Raw genomic sequence first — 24,697 nt, 5'->3', positions numbered from 1 at the left:
TCTCAGCCACATCTACTCTGAAGAAGTACAAGGACAACTGCGGGATTTTTTTTCCACTGCTAGACGCCAGTTGCCTGTAGAGACAGGGACAGCCAGGACCCCAGGCAAGCAGGACACAGGCACGGGCTCTGTGACTCAGTCCCTCACATGCCTTACAAGGAAGCAGGACACAGGCACGGGCTCTGTGACTACCTCACATGCCCTACAAGGTGTTTACTTCCATCCAGCCCTTCCTTATGCTAAGGAACCGAGCAACAGTGAATTTCTTGTCACAGGTAGGGACACAAAGTTTTGGTAGAATATATTCAATTATTGTTGAAGTTTCTAGATACCACAAGACCAAATCTGTTACATGAAAAAATGTCAATAAAGCTATTAATGAAAACACTTAAGCATGGTGGTGCACGCCTTTAATTCTAGCACTTGGGAAGCAGAGCTCTGAGTTTGAAGCCAGCAGGGTCAATGTAGTGAATTCCAGGACAGCTTGAACTACAAAGTAAAAGCCTGACTCAAAAAAAGCAAAGAGGTGGCGGGCGGGGGTGGGGTGGGCTAGAGAGATGGCTGGGAAGTTAAGATCACTGCTGCTCTTCCACAGGATCTAAGTTCAAATCCTGGCACCCATATGGCAGTTTATACCATCTATTATGGCCCCACAGGATGCCTTTTTCTGGTATGCAGACAAGGCATACATGTACATAAAATAAATGAATGAATAAATACTTAAAAAAAAAACTTACAGACTATCTCTACGATCTGTTACCTGGGGGACTGGTTTTGCTTTTTAATTCTTTATTTCTTATATGTATGTAGTACGTCCGTGTTTGTGGGCCCACTGAGATGCTGGAGTTGCAGGTGGCTGTCTGCCACCCTACTTTTCTTCAGTTTGTTTTGCTTCAAGGCAGGTCTATTGTATAGCTATGCCAGGCCTGGAGGATGACCCTATGGCCTCACCCTCCTGAGTGGACCATAACTCATAATCTGCTCTTATAAAATGGGATTTGGAGCACGACCTGAAGTCAAGAACAAGAACAAACATGGCAAAGGTGAAAAGACAACTTCTACAATTTCCTCTTTTTCTCTACCTCTTCTCTTCCTTCACCTCTGAATAAAGTCAGGCATGGCGGCACATATCTTTAATACCAGCACTGAGGAGACAGAGGCAGACAGACTTTGTGAGTTAGAGGCCAGCACAGTCTACACAGCAAGTATGGTGTGTTGATCTGAATAGGTATGTCCCCCACACTCATGTGTTTAAATGCCTGGCTCATAAGGGGTGGCACTGTGTTGGAGGAAGAGTGTCACTGTGGGGTGGGCTTGAGGTCTCCCATGCTCAAGCTATGCCCAGTGAGGCTGTCCTTGAATCAAGATGTAGAACTCAGCTTCGTCTCCAGCATCATATCAGCCTGCATGCTGCCATGTTCCTGCTGTGACAATCATGGAGCTGTAAGCCGGTCCCAGCTAAACGTTTTCCTTTGTAAGAGTTACCACGGTCATAGTGTTTCTTCACAGCAATAAAACTCTGACTTATGGCTACCCTGATTTTTTTGAGGCTACTAAAATAACTGTAAACAAAGCCCAAAATGTAATAATAATAAAAGAAGTCAAAATCTCAAATAAATAAACAAATAAATAGCAAGTAATCAAGTAGTGTCTTTCTTCAGATGTAGGCCAATGGTACTGAGGACTATTGGGCACTCCTCTATGTAGGCTCCACCCATGGGCTTCCTCATGAAACTAAGAGAACAGCATGCCACTGCCACCCATCTCTCCACCAGGCTACTACCCTCACCACTCTAGCCACCCTGGCCATCCCTACACTTACCGCTCTCCCACTTGCTGCCATTTGGCCTAAAATGCCCTCCTCAAGGTTGGGTTTTTACCATCTCTCCCTCAGTGGCACTAGCCACTGCCCTAACTGGCCAGCTCCTACGGCAGTTAACCTGATGTTGCTCTGTACGATACAGAAGGTGCTTCCCATAGAAACAGGCAACAGTAAATTAAGGATAAACTCTTTTATTGGAGACATAGGTCTCTCTTACGGCATTATGAATGAATGCTCCCCATCACGGGAACACCACCTTTCCAGGGTTAACTTGAGAATATGTGGCATAACAGAAATCACTCAGTGAATATGAGAATGAGTGGGAATATACTTCAAGGAGTCACTGTCCTCAGCTGGGTCATGTAAGGAAGGGACCCAGGGAAGCACGTAACAGAGCGGCAGCAGGACTGCAACAATTTATACTGCTACACCGGGTCCCAGAGAAACAGACTAATTACACGTGAGACAGTAGGAAGGAGACCACTGCCCACTCCAGTCGAGTCACTGATAATCATGTGAGACCTCAAAACAATTTCAAAAGCAGTGACAACTTAACTGGAATGACCAGCATCTGCTGTTTAACAGACAACCCTCATATGCAATGGCAAGTGTTTGGTATGCTACGTATGTTAAAGATTCATTTAAAAAACCAGAACCCTGCTTAACGTGGTCTACTCTAACTGAGGTCTAAACAACGCCCTCAATGGTTAGGCCCGTGAGAGTTAATATATATGGTCTCGTACATGGAAGTTTTTGTTATGGTGGGATTCGCATATCCCAGGCTAAACTTTCAACGTAGCCAAGGATGACCCTGATTCAGACCCTCCTGTCTCCACCTCTGGGGTGTAGGATTACAGGCATGTACCACTTATCAACTTTACTTGGTTTTGGGGACCAAACTTGGGCTTTGTGCACACTAGGCAAGCACTCTAGTCACTCAACTATTATCTGGCTGCAGGATTTTGTAGTGCTTGTGGGAATTGAACTTAGGACCTCACACATGCTAGATAAGCACTCTACCACAGAGCTATAATCATAGACAGGTACATCAAGTTTTATCTGCTTCATGAAAATTCAAATGTAACAAAGTATTTTCTGGCTAAGTGAACATGTTCATAAGAAATTTCTGAGAAAATCCAAACAGCTAGTCACAATTTTCTTAAAAGAATAGAAAGGAAGGGAGCAGACTAGGATGAGAGAAACACAGAAATTCAGCCTGAGTTGACCAAGATTCCAAGCACGAAGGAAAATGTTACTAGACAGACGGAGAATAAAGTCAGCACACTGCAGTAAGCATGTACCATGCTCAGTCCTAGGTCCCTCAGAGGCCTGAAGGGCGCTGGGAAGACTCACAGCTGCAAGGGGGCTCAGAGGGCCTGTCATAGAAGCACACCCTTTGGAAAGCGATGGCAGTTAGACCACGACCAGCCACTACGTACAGAAAGGATTTAGTAGTGGCTCTGGGAATTAAAACAAGACAGCACGGTCACTGCTGGGTCACTGGGAGGCACCCGGATAAAGTCAGCAGGTACTTTCCGTGTGTTAACCTCCACAGCAGGCTGGAGAGGCGGCTCACAACCATCTGTAAAGAGATCCGATGCCCTCTTCTGGTGTGTCTGAGGACCGCTACAGTGTACTCATATATAATAAATAAATAAATCTTAAAAAAAAAAGTCTCCGCAGCAAAGAACACTTCTCCGTAACTCCTTGCTGATGCACAGCTCACAGAGAAATGAGAGGAGAGCCGACATCCCCACCTGAACACCCTGGGCTGAAGGTCAGAACACCTTGACTTTTCCTCCAAAGACACGTTTTAACTTGCAGGTGCTATGCTACAGAGTACACTTCCACATTTATAAACTGGTAAGAGTAAAATAAAGGAGAATCTATTTTATTGGGGACACAAATCCAAGGTTACAGTTGGAACAAGAACTGTATCCTCACTGGCACTTAGGGGGCCATCACCATCCTGCGGCACCTACCCTGCATGAACACCCCAAGGTTCCACACCAGTCCCTCTAGGGATGAAACGATGTGGCCAAGGATATTCTCTAAGAGGGCTCTGCGGCCAGGACAAAGGGCAACGCCGCAGAAGCGAAGCTGCGGTCCACTGCCAGGCGCCGTGTACACCTTACTATAAGCAGGAAGCTACAGTTATTTTGGGATATTTACTTAGGTTAGAGGAACATTATCACTCATGTTTTAGAAAGCCTCTTGGGTGCATGTAATAAAACAAATGTTTTCTTTGAGGGTCTTTTATGTAAACCAATTGAATGATCTTCTATGAGGATAAATGTGCTCTAGCAAACTCTGCCAAGAAATAAATTTTTATAACACCAATTCCAGTAAATTATGTTTTAAGAGTGAAGTGTGTTTCCAGAGAAGGCAAGGTCGTGGTGGTGGGAGAAATCTAACTCACTCTGCAGTGAGATCCCTCTGCAGACAAGACACCTGTGGTCCACCTTTCCACCCGCTTGCCTCAGGCAGCCTAAGGCTCCCAGGACCACAAATCCTGTTTCCAAACATTTCCCCAAATTAATGAAATTAGGCAAGACCAAGAGAACATGCATAGTCTAAAGTCAGTATGGCTGACTCAAGGGAGAGAGGATGTTTGCCAGGTGTATTTTGGGGTCCTGGGAGCCAGGCGTGGGGGTCACACCTTTTTTTTTTTTTTTTTAAAGATTTATTTATTTATTATATATGAGTACACTGCAGGTGTCTTCAGACACACCAGAAGAGGGCACCAGATCCCATTACAGATGGTTGTGAGCCACCATGTGGTTGCTGGGATTTGAACTCAGGACCTCTGGAAGAGCAGTCAGTGCTCTTGACTGCTGAGCCATCTCTCCAGCCCGGGGGGGGGTCACACCTTTAATCCCACTGCTTAGGAAGCAGAGACAGACGACTACCTTCAAGTTCCAGGCTAGCCTGGACTACACAGCAAGCTCAAGGCCAGCCAGGGGACCCTCTTTCAAGAATAAAATAAGTAAATCTAGGGGTTGGAAGGATGGTATGTACTTGAGCTTCAGGGGTTCAACGCTTCCTTCTGGACATTCTGGGTGAGCACACGTGTGGCAGATAACGCATTCGTTCTTATTCTCTCTCACCCCCACATAAGCAAAAATAATCTTAAAAAAAAAAAAGAATTCTAGGAATTAAGTAATTTTGCCTATAGAGGGCAAAAGAAATAATGAATCACTTTTCTGGATAAACACAATGAAATCTTTTAGCTGAGAACAGAAACATCTTTTTTAACTGAAAAACCATCCCCTTTTCTGTATTATGTAACGTGGATCTGTACAATGTGGTCAGCACCACACCTGGGGTTGTGCTGTGCAGTGAGGACTTGCTGGCTGACTTCCCTGTGCCTGGCAGGCATCATGCTAGGCTTAATGGCCACTCTAGTCTGAGAACAGCCAGCCACCACTTCCTGACATTCCCTCTCCACTCATTACACTAGGGAAGTGTGGACAGCTAAGTGTGAGCAAGATGTTCAAGTCCCACACAGAGCTCCTCGGCCATCCCCCTCTCTCTGAGTGAGTCACAGGCCTCCCCATCCATCAGATTCAACAGTGAGGTCTACCAAACATCCTCAAAATATTCCTGAGTCCCAACCCCTATACCTAACTTCTATTTGACACCTTAGTTCAGATGCCTGGTGGGAAACAACCTCACACCCACTTTGTCTGAATAGTCATTTCCAGTCTGACTTCCCAGCACACGGAGCCTGGCTCTAGGCCAGGTTTTACTGCCCTTCAGCCCACGGTTGAGGTAAGTGTCACTTGTAGCTCAACATCAAGAAGGGCTCCCCCAACTCTTTACTGGATCCGAGCCTCCTCTTCTGTCTCCTCACAGGACCTTCTCACAGCACTTTGGCCTGGCAAATACACTTTGCTGGAGTGTATTTAGAAGTCTGAAAGCGCACAGACACACACAGACACACACAGACACACACAGACACACACAGACACACACACACCCACACAGACCCACACACACAGACACACACACACACCCACACCCAATGGTCCTTTATTACTGTACTCCACAAGTTCTTTCCTACCAGCCATCACATCACGAGGTGTACAAATCCCTTTATTGCTGTCTGTATTGCCCACTATGCTGGCTAGATTTATGTCAACCTGATACAAGAGTCATCTGGGAAGTGGAAACCCAATTAAGAAACTGCTCCTGGCGAGCCTGTGGAGCGTTTTCTTGATTAATGATTGATGTGTGAGAATCCAGCTCACCGTGGATGGTGCATCCCTGAATAGGGGTTCTAAGTCGTGTAAGGAAGCAGTTTGAGCAAATCATGAGAAGCCAGCCAGATGGATCGCAGCAGCCCTCCACGGTCTGTTTCAGTTCCTAACCTGACTTCCCTCAAGTTGCATGGTCTTTATCACAGCAATAAACACCTTAACAAAAGACATCTACTAAAGTCCACGGTCCACAGCTCTGGCTTAGCCCTGCAGAGCAATGGCAGTACTCAACACAGTTTACGGCTGCCACACTGAGCAATTTTCTTCTTTCTGCTAATAAGATTATCCCAAACTGTTTTTTCTAGGTTTTGTTTTTGTTTTTGTTTTGATTGTTTTGAGACACAGTCTCATTCTGTAGCACAGGCTATGCCCAAACTCAAGGCAATCCTCCTGCTTCAGACAAGGGCTGATATTAGAGGTGTGATATATCATATCAAGTTCAAGTCTTTTTCTGTAAGATTTACTGGGGTATACCCCATACAAGCTTTCCATCTATCATTTAAACAGACACAAATGCCTAAAGTCCTGACAGTATCAGTCGTCATCATACCAATGCCAAGAGCCCTACTGAGACCACACCACTGATTAATATTACAGGAAACAGTACTGACACGGTCCAGGCTGGGGAAGTCTGATGTGACACTAGTGGTCAAGCTGCTTCTGGACACTATGCAAGAGCTGGATGACATCAGCACTTCTCTTCTCATCTGTCATGTTACTAACTTGTCAAGTTCACACACTCTGACAGGCAGAGGACCCTGCCCCAGGCAGCACCATGGCTCCCAAAGGCTCCCCCATACGATATGGGTTCTGGAAAGCTACTCACAGTCACGTGAGCATATTAAAGGGAAGACTGGTTTGAATATAGCAGCTCCAGCATTCATTAGCCTCCCAAGCACAGATCTGATGAGCTCCTAGCCTCCAAGGAGGAGGAGGTGCCCGGGGTGAGAAGGACAAGCTGCACCAGGTACCAGGCTCGCCCTGTGTCTCACTCAAGGCAGGGCTGAGTGAGCGGATGTGTGAGAACGGTTTCCTATGTAAGCCCTATTGCACTCTACTGGTGACAGGAGGGCATCAGACGTCTCAGGAGGGTCAGTTCCAGCTCTTCTAACAGACACCTGCTTGGAACACCTTTAGGGTACTGGACCCCAGTTATTTAGCATCCCTACACCACTGCTCCCTTGTAGACAACCTTATAAAATGAAAGTGTACACAATGTTATTTTTTTTAATTATACTACCGGTCCAGTCTGGAGAACAGACCACATCTTTTTTTTATTTAAATCACACTGATGTCCTGCCCCTCTGTGACACTGGAGGGCCCAAAGGCCAACAATGCCTGGGGCTGTGGACAGCTGTGAGACAGTTTCCCCAACTCTTGTTTGCATTCTTTGTTAAAGAATGTAAGAAGATGTTCTGTGACCCATCGGGTTGACACTAGTCACTTCGAGTTTATGAGTTCAATTCGCAGTGAGGATCGACTGTTTCTCAGGCACCATAGGGATGCGGAGACAGAGCAGTCCCAGCTCTCAAGGAGCGTACGGTGTCACGGGAAGGGCAGGCGGGAGGCAGATGCTACTGCTCTGAGGTGGAGTGCTCCCACACCGAGAGCTGTCCCACCACCATAACTGCAGCCTTTGCCAATAGCTCGACTCCGCGTTCTGCTTCCTTCTTCTGTTTAAAACTGTTCCATCTCCTTCTTGTCCCTCCATCCTTCTCTGTTTGCTTCCCCTTTTTGGTCTATTACAAAAAACAAACAAACAAACAAACCGAAAACCAAAAACCACACTGAAAAGCTGTTTAAGTTTCTTCCTGTCTCCCAGAGCCATGGCAGCCCTTCCTGCTTCTTGGCTTCCTCTTTTTCCAGATCTTCTTTCTTTACCTGTCCTCCATTACAGATATTCCTCAGAACACGGTTCTATCTGGAACTTGCTATGTAGCCCACAATTGCTTCGAATGCATGCTCCTCCTGCCTCAGTCTTCCCTGCGCTGTTACTGTGGTTTGTGACCAGCTTTTAGAACACAATTGCTAGCCCTCTTCGTCCCAGAGAATCTCATACACTTCATCATCAAAAACTTTCCAAACTCATGTGGAAAGTCACCTTCAGCCTTCGCACCTTTGACTCAAGCATACTTCACCACTTAATGAAAGCAGCTTTCATTCACACTCTATGATAGTTAAACAAAGAAACCATGTGTCCTGGTCAGCTCTGACTGTGAGGCTGACAACCTACAATCATCTGGGACTCTCAAGAGAGAAATCACTAGGACTGATATGTCTGTAGGGAATTATCTTGTTGATTGTTATAAGGAAGGCCTAGCCCACTGCAGGTGGCAACATTCCCTAGCCAGGCCTGTCCTGGGCTGTCTAAGGAAGCTGACTAAACATTGCCTGCACACGCCAGCAAGCAGAACTCTATGGCTTCTTCTGCTGTGTTTCCTTGGTCAGAGGTGATGCAGTATGGACCAGCTGGCAGACAGACCTGCTCTGATGTGTCTAAGTGACAGATAGAAAAAAAGGCTTTCTACCCTAAGTTCGTTTTGGTCATGGTATTTATCTCATCACTAATGAAATTAAGAACTATACAAATGTAGGGGTTGGGGATTTAGCTCAGTGGTAGAGCGCTTGCCTAGCAAGCGCAAGGCCCAGGATTCGGTCCCCAGCTCTGGAAAAAACAAAAACAAAAACAAAAAAAAAATCGCAAACAAAAGAACTATACAAATGTAAAGTTTCCATAGACAGTTAAAGTGTACTACACTAGTCTCCCGATGTCTTTCTTTTACAGCTCTGAAATCTTTCAATAGAAAAGTTGGGGGAAACCTACAGGGTCAGAAACAAAAACGTAAGTTATTGCCTTTGCCTCTTGGAGAATTTATAGTCTACTTAATTTGCCTAATCTAACCTAAAAGCAGGCAGAGCCGAGAGTTCAATAATTGATCAAATAAGCTCAGATATAAAATCAAACTACAATCATGGTCTACTCTGTGGCAGCAACATGCTCGACACTATATATGATCCACAGAACAACGTTGGGGACAGAACTTGCCTCTCTAAGCCATTTTTCTTGTCCTAGCTTCTGTGCTACTCAAACCCAAAACCCCTGTTTCCCTTCAGCAGGCAAGTTTCCTGGTTCTTCTGGTTCAAGCCTGCTGCTGCCTGTTTCCCAAGACCTCTGGCCTCGCACTATAGCACCAACTAAGTCTACTGCTTCCTACTCAGCCTCATGCCATCCTTGTCTTTGTCAAATTGTTTCATCAACATTTCATTTCCCACTCAAAAGTTTCCAAGATTCTCTAATGTCTTCTCTAAAGTGAAATGCAAGCCCGTGGCTTGACAGAGGAGCTCACATTTTCTCTCCTTACACCCTCCCACTTGTTCTGCACTCTGAAGCCAAAGGCTCACCCACCATGTGACAGCTCTCCCTGCCTGCCCTCCACCACGTTTGCTGGCAGCTTCCTCCAGTGAGTCTACATCTCACTCTTCAATCCAATCCTCTTGAAATCTTCCCAGATGAGTAAGTGCTCCAGCCTCGGGCTGTGCAGTGAGGGCAAAGCCATTTCTCTCTTCTGCCCTCACACCAAGGCACTAGTGGCTACTACGTCAATACCTCAGCACCGTTCACAGATGATGAACCACCTCATGTACAACAAGCAATAAGGCTGTGACGGAGACAATGGGCGCCTTTACCTAAAACCACTTTCACCTCTTGAGCTACAAGGATTTTTTTTAAAAAACATTTAACAATATTGTTTTACTGTGTTTTAAAATACTTTTTTAAAGATTTATCTATGTGTATGTTTCTGTGTGAGTGTGGCTACCTGTGAAGACCACAAGAAAGCATCGGATCCCTCAGAGATGGAATTGTGGGTAGTTGTGAATCCTCTCACACACCCCAGCCCCCTAAAGAGCAGCCCTCTCAGGGAATCACTTCTGTCCTATTGTGGTTTTACACACACAACTGACTATATACAATTTAGCATTTTAACATTCTAAGTGTACAATTCAGTGACACTATTACATCTGCAACACTGTACAACTACTGACACTATCCTGCTCCAATACGTTCACTATTCAATACAGAAACTTTAATGATTCATAACTCCTTACCAGGAGGCAAAGCAGGAGGATGATGAATTCAGAGCTAGCCTAGTTACACAGCAAGAACCTGTCTCAAAGCAAGGGAGTGCTAGCAAGAAGCGGTAACCTCAGCATTTGCAGGTGGAAGCAGGAAGACGAAGAGCTCAGTCATCCTCACGAAACAGCAAGTTCAAGGTCAGCCTGAGCTACATGAAGACAAAGTTGGGCTTCCACACACTGAGAGGTAGACAAGATAAGCAATGGGCCCTCTTAGCCAAGAGGATAAGGCTGAGAACTATGAGACAGATGTACTGCTTGTTTTTCTGGGCTTTTTTTGGTTGTTTTTTGGTTTTACAAGACAGGGTCTCTCTCTGTATCCCTTGCTGTCCTCGAACTCTGTTTTGTTTTGTTAATTATGTTGTTTCACCTCAAAATTCTTTAAGAGGAAAAAATTTATCTGTATGTAATATAACTCTGGATGGGGAAGGTACTGACTCAATGTTACATAGTCAAATAAATAAAAAAAGTAAAATAAAAACACTTGTCAAATAAAATAACATTATATAGAGAAAAGTTCATTTTTGCTACCCTTTGTCTGTGCTTAAAAGGCTTAGTGACTTCTCAAAAATACTTTATCTGTAATGACAGCAACCAAAATTTTGAATTTTAGGTTCCCATTAGCACTAGAGCCTTGCTTATAATATAGACATTCCTATCAAAACTAAAGGACTTAGGCAAAATAGCCACTTATGATGAGTAAACTTACTATCCAAAACCATTCATGTTTAGTCATCCAGCTAGCAATCAATTTAGCAAAGTATGGGCTATGGGCTACAAATGACAGCTACACAATGAGCCTCGTGGCTCAGAGACCACGGCTTCTAGAGGGCATGGTTTTTCTGAAATGGAGCGAGCTGTGGAACTGCTACAGGAGTCACAATTTCCTCCTTCAACAAAAGCCAATGATAGATAAACAGCATAACCAAATGCACGGTGAACTCCAGAAACAGTTAATTCCTTATGTATGCACACTCACACACTCACGCACACACACGGGGGGTAAGGGGGGGAAAGAAGGAGAAAGATTCATACATACCACTAAACAGTTTGAAAGTAAGAATTTAATTTACATTGCAATATAAATCAATTTATATTTTTCAAAGTCTCCCGGGGCCAGTGATGGCTCAGTAGCTAAGAGTCTTGTTGATAGGTAAGGGGACCCAAATTCCATTTCCAGAATCCACTATGGGAGCTCAGAAGCACCTGTATGTAACTCCAGAGGTCAATGCCTTCTTTTGACTTCCATGAGCATTAACACAAACCCATGCTCAGAAACACGTGTGTACAGAATTTATATATAAAAATCTACTCAATACAATTATTACCTTTTCTTGTGCAACATATTTAGCAACTGGAACTCACACAAGGTTTGGGGATCAGCGACTTGGGGTGCAAACTGTTTTGTGGAGTGCAGACGCTTGCAAGAACAAGCAGCACGCCTCTGGCCTCTGGTGCAGAGAGCGCTCCTGCACAGTAGGTCGCTGCCCACTGGGAGGATACTGTACGCCACTGCTGTGCTTTAACAAAGTCATGTGTCTAAACTTAAATCCACACACTCACACTGACCGAACGAAGTCCTGGAAAGGGTAAAACTACCTCAAATTCAGAAGTGAAAACCAATTTTCCAGCTTATTCAATAACTTATAGTTTCACTGTGAAACACTGAGTACTAATGCTGAGGGTACACAAGAAAAAAATATTTAATGAATCACTTAATTCACACGTCTTAATTGTATCACTTAATTCACACATCTTAATTGTATCACTTAATTCACACGTCTTAATTGGAAGCCGACTTCAAAAAGCATCCAAGCATCTATTCTGTCTCCAACAAGAAAGGTCATCAAAATATTAAACAGTTACGTCTTATAGAGGGGCAGGGAGGATGGCTCAACAGGTAGGCACTTGCCCCCAAGTCTGGTAGCCTGAGTTGGGTCCCTAAGACCCACACGGTAGGACTTCTACAAGTTGTCCTCTGACATTCTTATATACACTGTGGCTCATGTGCGTCCTCACACATACACAACATGAATAAATGCTATTTTAAACACTGGTTTTCACTTCTATACAGGCAGCAGCACAAAATATAAAGCCAAACTCAGACAAGAGCTAAGGACTGAAACCACAGCATAACACAGGGCGGTAACACCAGAAAGGCAGTCAAAAGCAGAAACTCAAATTCATTATCACTTAAAACGGTGGTTCTCAACCTGTGGGTCCTGACCTCCTATCACAGGGGTCGCATAGCAATATCCTGCCTATCAGATATTCACATTAAGATTCATAACAGTAGCAAAGCTAGTTACAAAGTAGCAGCAGAAACAATTTTATATGGTCCGGGGTTCCCACAATAGAAGGAGCTGTATAAAGGGTCACAGCATTAGGAAGGTTGAGAATTAGACTTACAATCCAGTGGGGGAAATCTCCAGAAATTAAAGCAGATGCTATTTGTAAAGGGCAGCTTAAAATAGACACCTGTGGAAAAGAAGAGTGATTTCTTGGAAATCACTCTTCCCAAATGTCTGAGTGGCAAGGTCTGCCATGCCACAGTGATGCAGTGTACGGCACCCCCAGGTGATGCTCAGGACTTCAGTTTGAAGGCGTGATTCTTTACAAAGACAAAAAGTCCTTCATGCTTCAGAAACGCAAACCTCTCACAGACAAACCCGCTACAACATGGACTCAAGCGTACTTATCCTGCTTCTGAAAGAAGACTATCTCGTGAAATTCTTCAAATTGTTTACGGTTTTAAATCTGATAGCACTTACTCACGAGAAAGCCACTCTGTGTCTGAATGACCGATACTCGCTGGAAGCTACAGGTTCTAATGTGAGCAGCCAGAGCTGTTGAGGCTCAGCGGAGCCACACACAGGGGAGCTGATACCAACAGCAGCGGCAGCTACGGCACGGACCTACCGTAGGGAATGTCTGATCCACACAAACAACCCAGGGAAGCCTGGGCTTGCGTCTTTTAATATTTCTCTAATTCTCAACCACTGAAAAATGACCAGTCACAGAAGAAACCATGAGAACAATGAGAGACTCAGTTAAAGAGCATGGTCTAACTAACTTTCCATGTAGCTCAGCTGGTAGAGTACATGCATGAGGCCCTGAGATTAGCCTGGCATAAAGCCAACATGACACCCCACACCTGTACTGCCCATGCTAGGGGCAAGGTAATGACAGGAGAATGAAACACTCAAGGCTACCCTCAGCTAGACATTGTTTGAGGCCAGCCTGAAACGCTGTCTAGAGAAAAAAAAAAGTACCTAAAACTGAAAATAACTTTCTTACAAATCAGGACAGAATTCCAAAATGTACCACAAATCTGGTCAATATTATGAACAAATTCTTACAAAACAGAAGCACTAGGGCAGAGCAGAAGGCTCGAGAGGAAGACACTTTCAGCTCCAGCCTGGCAGCCCGAGTTTATCCCTAACATCTTCATAAAGGTAGGAACAGCGACTGACCAACCCCACGAAGTTGTCCTTTAATCTCCACATGCAGCCACGCACAGAAAAGTAAGTCAATAGCAACACGAAATTTTGCTCTTAATCCACCAGTCATGGTTTTAAAACATGAGTGCTAAAAGCAAAATATTTCATTTAGCACCCACCCTAAATGTCTGCGCATACTTGCTGTGTATATCCACTAATACTTGCCAGTCACTTCTACCTATGAACTTAAAGCACCAATGAAACCTCGCCTTCATTCAAGGCTGATCCTGGCTCAAAGATTTTTTTTAGACCTCCATGATTCAAGTATCAGTTTAGACAAATCATCATGACTTCTTGCCACCTTGACTCAAAAATGCAAAACTGGTGATTTTAAATAAAGCCAATTGAAAGCTGGCTTCAAACTGTTTTCACACTAGACGAAGCAACATCAACAAAAACATCACCTTTTAAGAGTTTAAATTAAAAGTTTAAAGCAAAATCATTCTACTAAGGTCACAAGCTACTTCCGGAATTGCTTTGCAAACTCAAAACAGAATCGCGTATGAGAGTAGGTCTTAGGGCCAGCTTGTTCTCACCGTAAGCTCCAGCATCTTAGAGCTGTGGTAAGGTAATTCCGGCAAAGTAATAAGAACACAAAATGCCCCAAAACTGCACGTGTGAAGGCCGACCTCGCCTATAGCTACACTAAAGCAGGCAAGCTCCTTTACCTAACCTCAAGTTTTGTTCCCTATACACAAGTGCCCATTCCATGGAAAGCCATCAGGTCTCTCAGCAGACCTCAGCCTGCTGCATGCCATACCCACTGACACACACACATTTCATCTGATGTTAGCACCACTCCATGCACAGGCCATAGAAGAAAAGCAAAGCTCACTAATACAAAGCACAAGATAGAAGAATTTTAAGGCAATCCATAGGTAGCTTACTTACCTGCAGTTTGGCGGCGGGTCTAAAGTGATGTCTGCCAGCTCCTTCTGGATCCTGGGAGATCAGGAAACAAGGTTAGTCAGAAGCCCTTCCAGAATCAGGTCAGTAGCCCACCTTACCTCCACTGCGGAAGGAGAGGATACGCAGAGGTCCCAGGCTGGGGAGACTTCCCTGTGCAGGGGAGCAGCTTGCAGGCTCTCCCACCCTTGACAGCATAGGGCTTCCAATACTGCCAAGCACACAAAAACAGTTGCCTCCCGCGTTTTCCATGTAAACAGTTTGAGTCTCCCCTGGGATTCCCAGACCTGGGGCCCAGCAGTGGTTGTCCAGGTCTGGTCTCCCTGCCCGAACCTGGACCTCTTGCTCCCTAAACAGTGACTCCACACAGCAGCCCCACCCCCAGGCCAGGCCCATCGTTCTGAGTCTCCCAGCAGACCACTACTCCGTCAGGTACCCTCCACACCCCCCCCCCCCCCCCCGGTCAGGCCAGGACCCTGCACACCAGCGCCCCCTGCAGGCCGGGACCTGCCACATCAGCGCCCTCAGCAGGTCAGTGCTGCTCAGACCCAGACCCTGCCCGCACCGGGACACAGTGGCCTGCCGGCAAAGCCAATATGGCCGCTCGGGGCCCTAGTGACCGCCACCGTCAAGGGTCGAGCGGCCCAGGAAGTGCTGGGTGGAGCCGAGGACCGCAGGACCCCCAGCGGCCCCGCACAGGTGCACGGCCGCCTGCACCCTCCGGGAGCACTGGCCCGTGCCCAGCCCCGGACTTCCCGGCCGCCCGGGCCGAGGACAAGCTTGCTCGGGCAGCCCCAGCCCTGCAGGCCCGCATTGGTCTCTCCGCACCTCCTCACCTCACAAAGAGCCCATCCCCCACCCTTAGGCCGAAGCCACTGACAGTTCATACCGGGCCCTGGCCTTTGTCTTCTCTTCTGCTAACTCAGGCGCTGAGGGCACCAGTTAAAACGACAAACTTTGGGGCCTTAAGCTACTTCTCCTAAAGGGAGACTATGTATGACTTCTCATCCTAACGGGCAACTTAAAAATCCACCAAGGCAAAAAAGAGGACAACAAGCAAACTCGGCGATCTGAATGACAATGGGTGTTTTTCCCTTTCCAGTGGTTTTCAGAGGGTAAGAAGAAGTCTGCTATGAAGCTCTGACATTTTTAGCTGGTACTTCTTCCGCGTTAAAAGTAAAACAAATTGAGTGGTGCCTGGGGAAGTTCTTCAAAGTTTCCTATTGAAGAGACTTCCTGTCCCTCCAAATGTGGTCCCGTTTAGAACATCCAGTCTCTACTGACATTATTAGTGTCCTGCTAAATTCTACCACTTCCAGTAAGAATCCTGGTCCCTTTAGGCTTGCATCTGGTGTTTCATTCCCAAATGGATGTTAGTTCGGAGGACTAGCTTCCAGATTCCTGTACGTGTTGGAACTAACCATTTTCAGATCTGAAAGCAAATGTGTCCCCCTGAGCTGTAAAAGGAACAAATTGCTCCTTTAATGCTTAGAAGGTGAAGCTTTTAAGGCTGGTGATAGCTCACAGCTAAAGATGCCTGGATCCTACCTGATGACCCCAGTTCAATCCCTGGAATCTACAGCGGAGAAAAGAGAACTGTCTTCAGCAATTCGGCCTCTGACCTCCACAGTGTACCCTGACATGCCTGACATACATACATGAATACACACAAAATAAAGCTATAAGCTTTTTTAAACTCCAATACCACCGAGTTTTACTCACTGAGCCTCAAACGTCACCATCTGCAGCATGTCCAGACACGAAGCCAAGGTCTGCAGTGACTCAAAGGCCTGTTCAAAATGTGGGTCTAGCTCTGTGTACTTCCTGCTGGAGACCATGCTCCATAGTGAATGAATCCCCTTATTCTGCCCACATAGGTTTCCTTTTCCACCATCTCCTGGTACACATGACCTTTCCAACTTCATTAGGAAGTTCCAAACCAACACATTTCAACCCACCGTCCTAACTTCTCCCTTTCATCCTGTCCTAGACACCCTTTCCACTTTTTGTCTTTCGATGTTGACCTAGCTCTCCTTCAACGCACACAGCCACTGCTGGAACAAGTTCTCTAGGCGTCTAAACCTGCTGCATTCAGCACACTGGCTTGCAGGTAAAGCCGTCACTTGCTGATCCCCAGCTGCCCTTCCTACTTGCCATGTCTCTTTACCAGCTGCTCCCAACTTGTCCCTCGTAGGCCAGGCTGACAAGGAATGGCAGTGGCCGTCCATCTAGTCCCAACGGTTTTCTAAGGGTAGGAACTTCTCCAGTCAACATTCAGTGTCCCCTTTGACAGGAGAAGAAGGTCCAGCTAAAGGCAGCAGGGCTCAGTGCATTATACTTGGCCTCTTCCTACCCTCCAGAGACCTTGAGAAAGGAAGACTGATCCTACCTGGCATAGCCCTGGGATTACAGGCCTGTGCTACCATTCCTGGTGGTGCTTCATGCCTGTTCGGCCAACACCCTCCCATCTGAGCTACCACAGTTTTACACTTTTTGCTTGGTATTTTGCTCATGAGACAGAGTGTCGTGGAACTCTCCCTATAGAACAGGCTGACTGAACTCACAGGACATCTACCTGCCTGTTTCCAAGGGCCGAGCTAATCAAAGGCCTGTACCACTACACCCAGAACTAAGTTTCTAGCCTTCTAAGCATACAAGACAAGCTATATCTATGGAGAAATCTATTTATTTGTGCTATACTGATAAAATGCAAACTACTTTCTATACCTGTCCATTTTCTTCCTAACACAGTCACAAACGCACCGATTTCTAGCTTAATGCAAAAGCCCCACTGACATCACAGCTCATGTCCTGCACTAGGGCAGGACAGGCCAAAGTGAAACAGAGAGCCTAAGAAGACAGAGAGTGACCAAGAAAGGCCATCCAGAGCAAGATGGATGGACTCTAGGCTCAGGGAGATTCTCGGAGGTCATCAAAGACCCTGGAGGGTCTGAGATATAACCAAAAACCAGAGAAACCCAGAGCAGTTTTATCAAAGCATCAACACTGCTCTCGAGACCTGAACACTAACCATTTAAAATGACTGAAGTCACCATATATCAGTCCGGTTAGGTCACTAAGACAGCACACCAAGTTTCTGAATTTCAGGTCAGGGAAAAGGACAGATGAGACTGTCAATCTCTGAGTGCCAGGCTCACTACTCAGCAGAGAGATCCAACGCCATCTAGACCTTCCACTTCATTTAAATTCTTTAGAGAATGCCCTTCCCCACCAGCCCACAGTTTCTGTTCCTTACTATGGCCAACTATCTCAACAAAAAGAGGAGTTATGAAAGGACGTCAGGGAGTTCCCAGGTACCTGCTAGAGACTATTTTAAGGATCACAGGGATCAGAGAATGTGACTTAAGGTCGACAGAGGTAAAGTATATCTACCTGCCTTTTTACACAAAAGACTATCGCTGGCTGAAGTAAGTGACTCACTTCTGTAACCCCAGCAATCAAGAGGCTGAGACAGAAGTTGTGCTGAGTTCAAGGCCAGTTTGGGCCACAAGAGACCCTGTCTAATAAACAAGTCTTCCTGAAAAGTATCAAACTGAAGTTCTTAAACAGAAAAGGAAAAAAAAAAATCTCCCCAAAATACCTGAAATAAAATAAGTTTACAGTCACTCAGTGATTCTTTCACTACCTCAACTCTCCAAACAGGCAGAGGCTCTTCAAATGCCGCCATAAAACATCACGTAAATTTCTTTAACCACTAATGGGAGTTAGTTATTCCTTAAGTAATGTATGGGGGGGGGGGGGAACCCAGTTCAGAAAACACAACCCCTGCAACAGGTGAAGAGGAAGAAAGATGGTCAGAACTCGTCTTGACAGAATTGCCCAGGAAGGTATGCTTAATAATGAAGTATGATGACAGCCTCTAGGAAGTCGTGATTACTAGAACGAGGACTCTGAAATCACATTGCGAGAGTCACTCATAAAAGTAATGAGGATTCTTGAAACTCCCAACAAGAAACGGACGAGGCCAACCACAACTCCTGCTTGTGGACATGGGCTTTAACAAAACCAGAAGCAGCGAGCAGGAGAGAAAACAGGTGGGACTCCCGTGCCCCATTTTCCTGCCTGAGAACGTCGTCGTTGAAGCCTCCCTCCCTGACATGCAGCACGAGGCGACCGGGAAGCTAGATGTCTGTGGAGAAAGGAGTGGGATACCTCTTGGCACTGGTGGAGAGGAGCTTCGAGTTTTTGCTCATGCTGACTTTACTCTCCTTCTTCTTGGGGGTGCTGCCTTCTTTCTCGGTCTGCTGGTTGGAGGACGAAGATGAGGAAGAGCTGGTGCTGGCCCTCGAATCGTCATCCGACATAGCGAACCCCCCACCCCACCCCGCGAACGGCCCCTGCAGGGGGAGGAAACAAAACAGAAACACAGACCATGCAGGCGCTGCAAAGAGGGAACTCCGCTGTCAGGAGGGCGCGGGCCGGGCCGCCCCCGCCGCCCTGCAGAGGCTCCGGGCCCACCGCCGCACCGGCCGAAGAGACGCGGGGGCCGCGATCGCGCGGGGGGTGGCCTGAGGAGGGCCAGGAGCCGTCGCCGCCGTCCCTGAGGCCTCCCGGCGTCCGCTCGAGTTTGGTGAGGTCCGGACGAGCCGAGCAGCCAGAGTGGGTGAGGAAGCCGAGCGTGGGCCGCGTGGGCCGCGGGGACACGGCGCCCGGCCAGGCCCGGCCACGCGGGGCTGCGCTCGCAGGCCGGCGCGCACAATGCGCCCCGGGCGGGCGGGTCCCCGCGGGGACCGGGCCCCGCTGACAGTTCGCGCGGCCCCCGCCGCCCCGGCCCGCCGCCCCATCCCCGCCGCCCGGCCCTGCTGCCTGTGGCCCGGCGGTGCCGTCCGCCCCCGGCCCCGCGGCCCGCTCGCCCGCCCCGGGGGCCCCCCGCACCTCTCTTTGTGTCTGGCTGCTCCGTGCCGCCGCCGCGGCTGCTGCTGCGGCTGCGGCTGGGCCTGGCCACTCGTGTCTCGCTCTCGCTGGGAGAGAAGCGGAAGTGCAGCAACAGCAACTATTAACCAGGCAATGGCTTCCCCGGCCGCACACGCTCCGCGCCACTCCTCCTCTCCGCCCCGCCCCGCGCCCCTCCCCCGCCGCACCTGGGGGCCGCGGCCCCAGAGCCCCGAGCGACCCCGGCGTGGCCTGGGGACCGGGCGCCGGGCGGAGCCGAGGCAGCCGGGCGGGATTGGGAGACGACTGGGCCCGGTGGAAACCGGGGTGACCAGGGGAAGTTCTTCCCAGGAGGGCTTTAGGGAAGGGCTGGGGGGTGAGATGGCCGGAGAAGGGAAAAGGTGGTACTCTCCTGGCGAGGACTTTGACTCCTCCCCAAAAGTGATCCGTTTGTAAAGAAAGGGGGGGAAAATCCCCTAACAGGGTTTTCCTTTGGGCTGACACTTGTTCCTCCCTCTGGCAATTGCGTGCTTGGAGCAGAGGTCACGCCTGTGAGAAAAAACCCAGACGGGTTTCTGTTTAGGACACACCAGGCGTGTGCAATTTTACACTAGATACCCCCCTCCCCCCTGCCCTTCACTTCTTATAGAGAAGAATGTGGACTTTTTTTTTTTTTTTTAATGTATGCGATTGGAGTTCGTGACAGATAACCACGACCCGGCATGGGATTGTAATATCACTGGAAATAAACCATGAGCCGATGATTTTTGACAGGATTTGGAATTCTTAGATTAGATATAATGTCTGAGTCTTAGAAATTGGAAAAAAAAAAAGTTCTAGAAAGCACCCTACTTTCTCTTTACTCCAATATGATGCTATTCAAATAATATTTTTAGAATAGTTACACAGTAATGTCACTAAATTGTTCCTTGTGTGGCACTGTACCGAAGTTTATTTTTAAAAACATCCCACCATTAAATTAGGACTTCGTTTCTTACCTGTTTGTCGTTTACCCTAAAGGGAACAGACCCCTGCCATCCAAGTACAAGGTCCACACACACAAGATCTTGTGTCCTGGGCAGACAACTGCACTCAGATTTCCATGGTCCACTTTAAATGACCTCATTCAAATTGCCTCCCATGGCAACCCTGGCTTCAGTTACCACACAGGATATAAAGAAAGCTCACCGACAGTAGCCAGGAGAGCAGGCATTCTCACTACCCAGCTAAACCCCTTCTAGCTGTCCATCTGAAACTCCAGCTGTGTTAAGATTCATAACGTAATTACACACTTTATTCCACTCAAATCTTCAAGGAAACCTGCATCTAGTAAGAGTTGTCTTCAAATCGTGTGTAAGATTAGTGATAAGACCTCTCCTAGGCCACCATTTGAACCTCCTTCAACAGAAAGAACCCTTCCTCTACTACCCAAAGCAAATGATTTGCCCCGTTTGGGACAGAGTTTCTCTGTGTAGCTCTTGCTGTCCTGGAATTCCAGACCAGGCTGGCCTGGAACTCACAGAGATCCACCTGCCTCTGCTTCTCAAGTGCTGGGACTAAAGGTGTTCACCACCACTGCCAGGCAAACATAAATTTAGAAGAAATCTCCACAAGTGTTTTGTTTTGTATGTGCTGGAAGAGCTTATCAATGATAATACCAGCAGGTCATGGTGACTCAGGTATGGGAGGCATAGGCAAGCAGACCTCTGTTGAGACCAGCCTGATGTGTATAGCATTCTGGGCCATCCAGCGATACATATTGAGACCCTGTGTCCCCCCCCCCCCAAATATTACTAAAAAGTCAGTAATGAATAAATAAAAATAGCTATGTATTCAAAAATATTCTGATGTAAAGACTGCTATTTTAAAACTTTTTAAATGTTTAAGATTTTATATGTATGTAGACCAGGCTGGCCCTGAGCTCACAGTTTTCCTCCTCTTCCTCCTGAGCACTGAGATTAAAGGCACGTAACACACCTCCCAGCTTCCAGCTCTCTACTTTTTTCTTTTGGCAGTTTTGGGAATTGAACCCAGGTCTTTAGCATGTGTCAGATAAGTTCTCTACACTCCTACCTAGACTGACTCGTGTTCACAGTTCCAAGGCCTAAGAATCTAAACTGATCTCCTAGGAAGAAAGAGCATCAGTTTCCTCATGTATAAAGGGCAAGAATGCCCACATTGTCAAATGCTTATCTATGATAACATGCTCTATTAGTCATTGCACAAAGTAAACGAATCATTCAAACCTGGGAGCCTAGGTTGGATTTTCTAGGTTTTTTTTTTTTTTTTTTTTTTTTTGGAACATGGGATCTTTAAGACCTGAAATTGATTATGAGTATTTTATTAGAAAAATGCTTGTCAGGAGTTCAAAGCCTTCCTCAGTTATGTGGTAAGTTTGAGGCTATGCCACATGAGTCTAGGCCTGCCTCAAAATAAATAGACAAATTCGAAAGAAAGAAAGAAACCTTTCAAGAGGAAGACAGAGTTGAGGAATGAGGATTTCCATGTCTGGAGGGGCATAGACTGCTTTCCAGTTTACATTCATGGTTCAGTTGAAGAAAGGAAGGTGGAGAAAGCCCACGGATCTTCTTCAAGGTCATGCGGTACAAGCTCGATGCCTTGATGTCCACACACGGCCTTGTCAGTTCTGGCAGTGCTGGTATAGAAGAAGGCCCTCGGTTATAGTAAAGAAAATATATTGAATATGAAAAGCAAGCTCGGATAATATTTTAAAATGCACTAACTGTGGGTGGGTGTGACAGAATGTGCCCAAAATCCCGGCTTCTGGGGGAGGGGGGGAAGCCGGAAGATGAAGAAAGAGTTCAAGAGTGGGAGGGGCAGGAGGAGTTCTAAACCAGTCTCTGCTACAGAGCAAGGTCAAGGCCAACCTGGACTACTTGAGACTGTTTCAAAAAAGAAAGGAAAACTGATTATTAACAAAACCAACCAAGTGAGCTGAGGAAGTCACAGAATCTGTAACATTTACTTATTATTAAAATACACTAATGTCCTCTATTCAAGTTCTCCATCCTGAAGATAACCATCACTACTTATTCTATATTTATGGATGTTTTGCCATGTTTTTTTTTCTTAAAAGAATAAGCAATAACTTACCTACTTCCCCCAATTCCCAATTTCCCCAGAGGGAGCTGTTTTCCTGTAGTGGGCTCTGGGAGTGCAAGCAAATGCCTCAAACCCATTAAGTGCTATGATTGGATTGCTCAATTTACAGTAAAAAAAAAAAAAAAAACACAAAGGAAATTAAGGAATTGGGATGTGACGTCCCACAGGCGTAGTGAGCCTGGCTCCACATTTTACCAAGTTCAGGTTCAAAGCCATGCTGAGCCAAATAGGAAGACCTTGTCTAGAAAACACACACACACACACACACACACACACACACACACACACACACACAGAAAGAGAGAGAGAGAGAGAGAGAGAGAGAGAGAGAGAGAGAGAGAGAGAGGAGTTCAAAAACAAGCAAGGAAATGGACATTTGCTGATATAGCTGGGAATGGTGTCACTCAAAAGGCTGAGACAGAAGGATTAGTATTATAAATTCAAGGCCATCCAGTGAGTTACAGTTCAACTTGGGCTATAACATGAAACCTTGTCTTAAAACCAAAAAGAAAAATAGCAAGAAATTGGATAGACAGATGGGTGATAGGTAGATAATTCATGTTTTCCCTTTCTTTTTGACTGCTTGTGGTTTAGGCTTGTTTCATTCTTTGCTTTCTGTTTGAGACTAGGTCTCCCTGTGGAACCCAGGCTGGCCTGTACCTTGTGGTCCTCTTGTCTCAGTCTCTCAAGGACTGGGATTATAGGAGTTTATCACCACATCAGTCTCTCTTAACATAGTTTTTAAAACTTTCTTGAGTCCAATAGAAAAGATTTCCTTCTGTCAACCAAACAAACAAACCATCCTGTTTGGAATTTTATAAGGGTTTCTTCAAAAAGGACTCACCTCAGGTTTCTGTCCACCAGCTTCCCTGTATAATCTCTGATGGCTGAACAGTCTGGGGGCCTTTTTGTCTGATTTCATATTTTGTTCTTTAAAAAAATATTTGTTACCTATTATATCTGAGAGTTCATGTGTGTGGCCTCTCTTTCTTCCCTGTAGCTCCCAGGGACTGAACTTAGGTCATCTGGCTTGCTGGGCAAGAACATTTACCTGCTGAGCTGTTACTGCCCCCCCCCCCGCCCCCAAGAGAAGGAATGGACACAAAACAAAGCCTGTTTTCAATTTGGATGGTTTTCTCATAGAAAGGGAGAGGTAGAGGAGGAGGGAGGGGGAGGGAGGGGGAACTGACAGTTTCGAGCTCCTGCACCCACTTCTCTGATGCCACCACAAGAAGCTAGGACATATGTTATTTTTTTTTCTACCACATGGAGGCATTGGACAATCATGAGATTCTTAGAACTCAGTAAGGCTTGATAAGAGTCGTGATCTCTCAGGCAAGGGCAAAAGGCATATTTACTGTCTGAAGGTGAGCAGAAGCTATCTTCTCAACATAAAATTCAGCACCTTCTGTTTGGAGGCCCTCTCTAAAGTAAGTAGTCTTCGTTCATACATGTGAATGTGTGTGTTCATGTATTCTTGTGTGTGTGTGTGTGTGTGTGTGTGTGTGTATGAGAGAGGGAGGGAGGGAGAGAGAGAAAGAGAGAGAGAGAGAGAGAGAGAGAGAGAGAGAGAGAGAGAGAGACAGACAGACTCTCTATGTAGCCCTGGGTAGCCTGGACCTTGTTATGTAGCCCATAACAATTAAATTCACAAGATCCACCTGCCTCTGCCTCCTAAGGGCTCCCTAAAAGGCATACTTGGTTAAATTAGGCTTCTTCATCAAGGTAGATTATATCAGAATATAATTGGTTAGAGCAGTTCAGTTTGTGAGTCTCTGATATCTCCGCCCCCCCCCCGCCCCCAATCTAGCTCTTTTTCAGTTTACTGAAAATTGGGAAAATGAAATAGTATTAGAGAAGACTAATTTCGTTCAGGAGTCTCAGACAGCATCATGTGAAATTTCAGGGTAGTTTAGCTGCAGAGTGAGACTCTGTTCCCCTTCTCCCAGAGTTTTACAATGTTTCTTAAAATCATTCCCACCTCTTTATTTATTGCGTATGTATGTGGTGGAGAGCACATATGCATGCATATAAAGGTCAGAAGACAACTTTGAAGAGTT

General features: G+C 46.3%; 1 protein-coding gene across 4 annotated transcripts in view; it reads right to left on the bottom strand.

Annotated features, from left to right (window-relative positions):
* Window positions 1-19,715, bottom strand: part of Ube2e1 (ubiquitin-conjugating enzyme E2E 1) — a 53,667-nt gene extending 33,952 nt beyond the window's left edge. Inside the window, exons 1-3 of one of the 4 annotated variants that reach the window (XM_039093740.2) lie at window positions 19,518-19,715; window positions 18,795-18,883; window positions 14,607-14,657 (exon numbers count right to left, since the gene is read on the bottom strand). In XM_039093740.2, coding sequence (XP_038949668.1) covers window positions 14,607-14,657; window positions 18,795-18,835 — 92 coding nt within the window. In that variant the 5' untranslated portion in view covers window positions 18,836-18,883; window positions 19,518-19,715. Of the gene's footprint in view, window positions 1-14,606; window positions 14,658-18,794; window positions 18,980-19,013; window positions 19,428-19,517 lie in introns of those variants that run through there. The other 3 variants (NM_001399579.1, XM_039093737.2, XM_039093739.2) reach the window with 3 other exon arrangements.
* Between the last annotated feature and the right edge of the window lie 4,982 nt (window positions 19,716-24,697).

Source organism: Rattus norvegicus, chromosome 15 (assembly GCF_036323735.1).
Source record: "Rattus norvegicus strain BN/NHsdMcwi chromosome 15, GRCr8, whole genome shotgun sequence".
Taxonomy (NCBI): domain Eukaryota; kingdom Metazoa; phylum Chordata; class Mammalia; order Rodentia; family Muridae; genus Rattus; species Rattus norvegicus.
The sequence above is the reverse complement of the archived record's forward strand: the minus strand, read 5'-3'. Positions and strand labels throughout refer to the sequence as shown.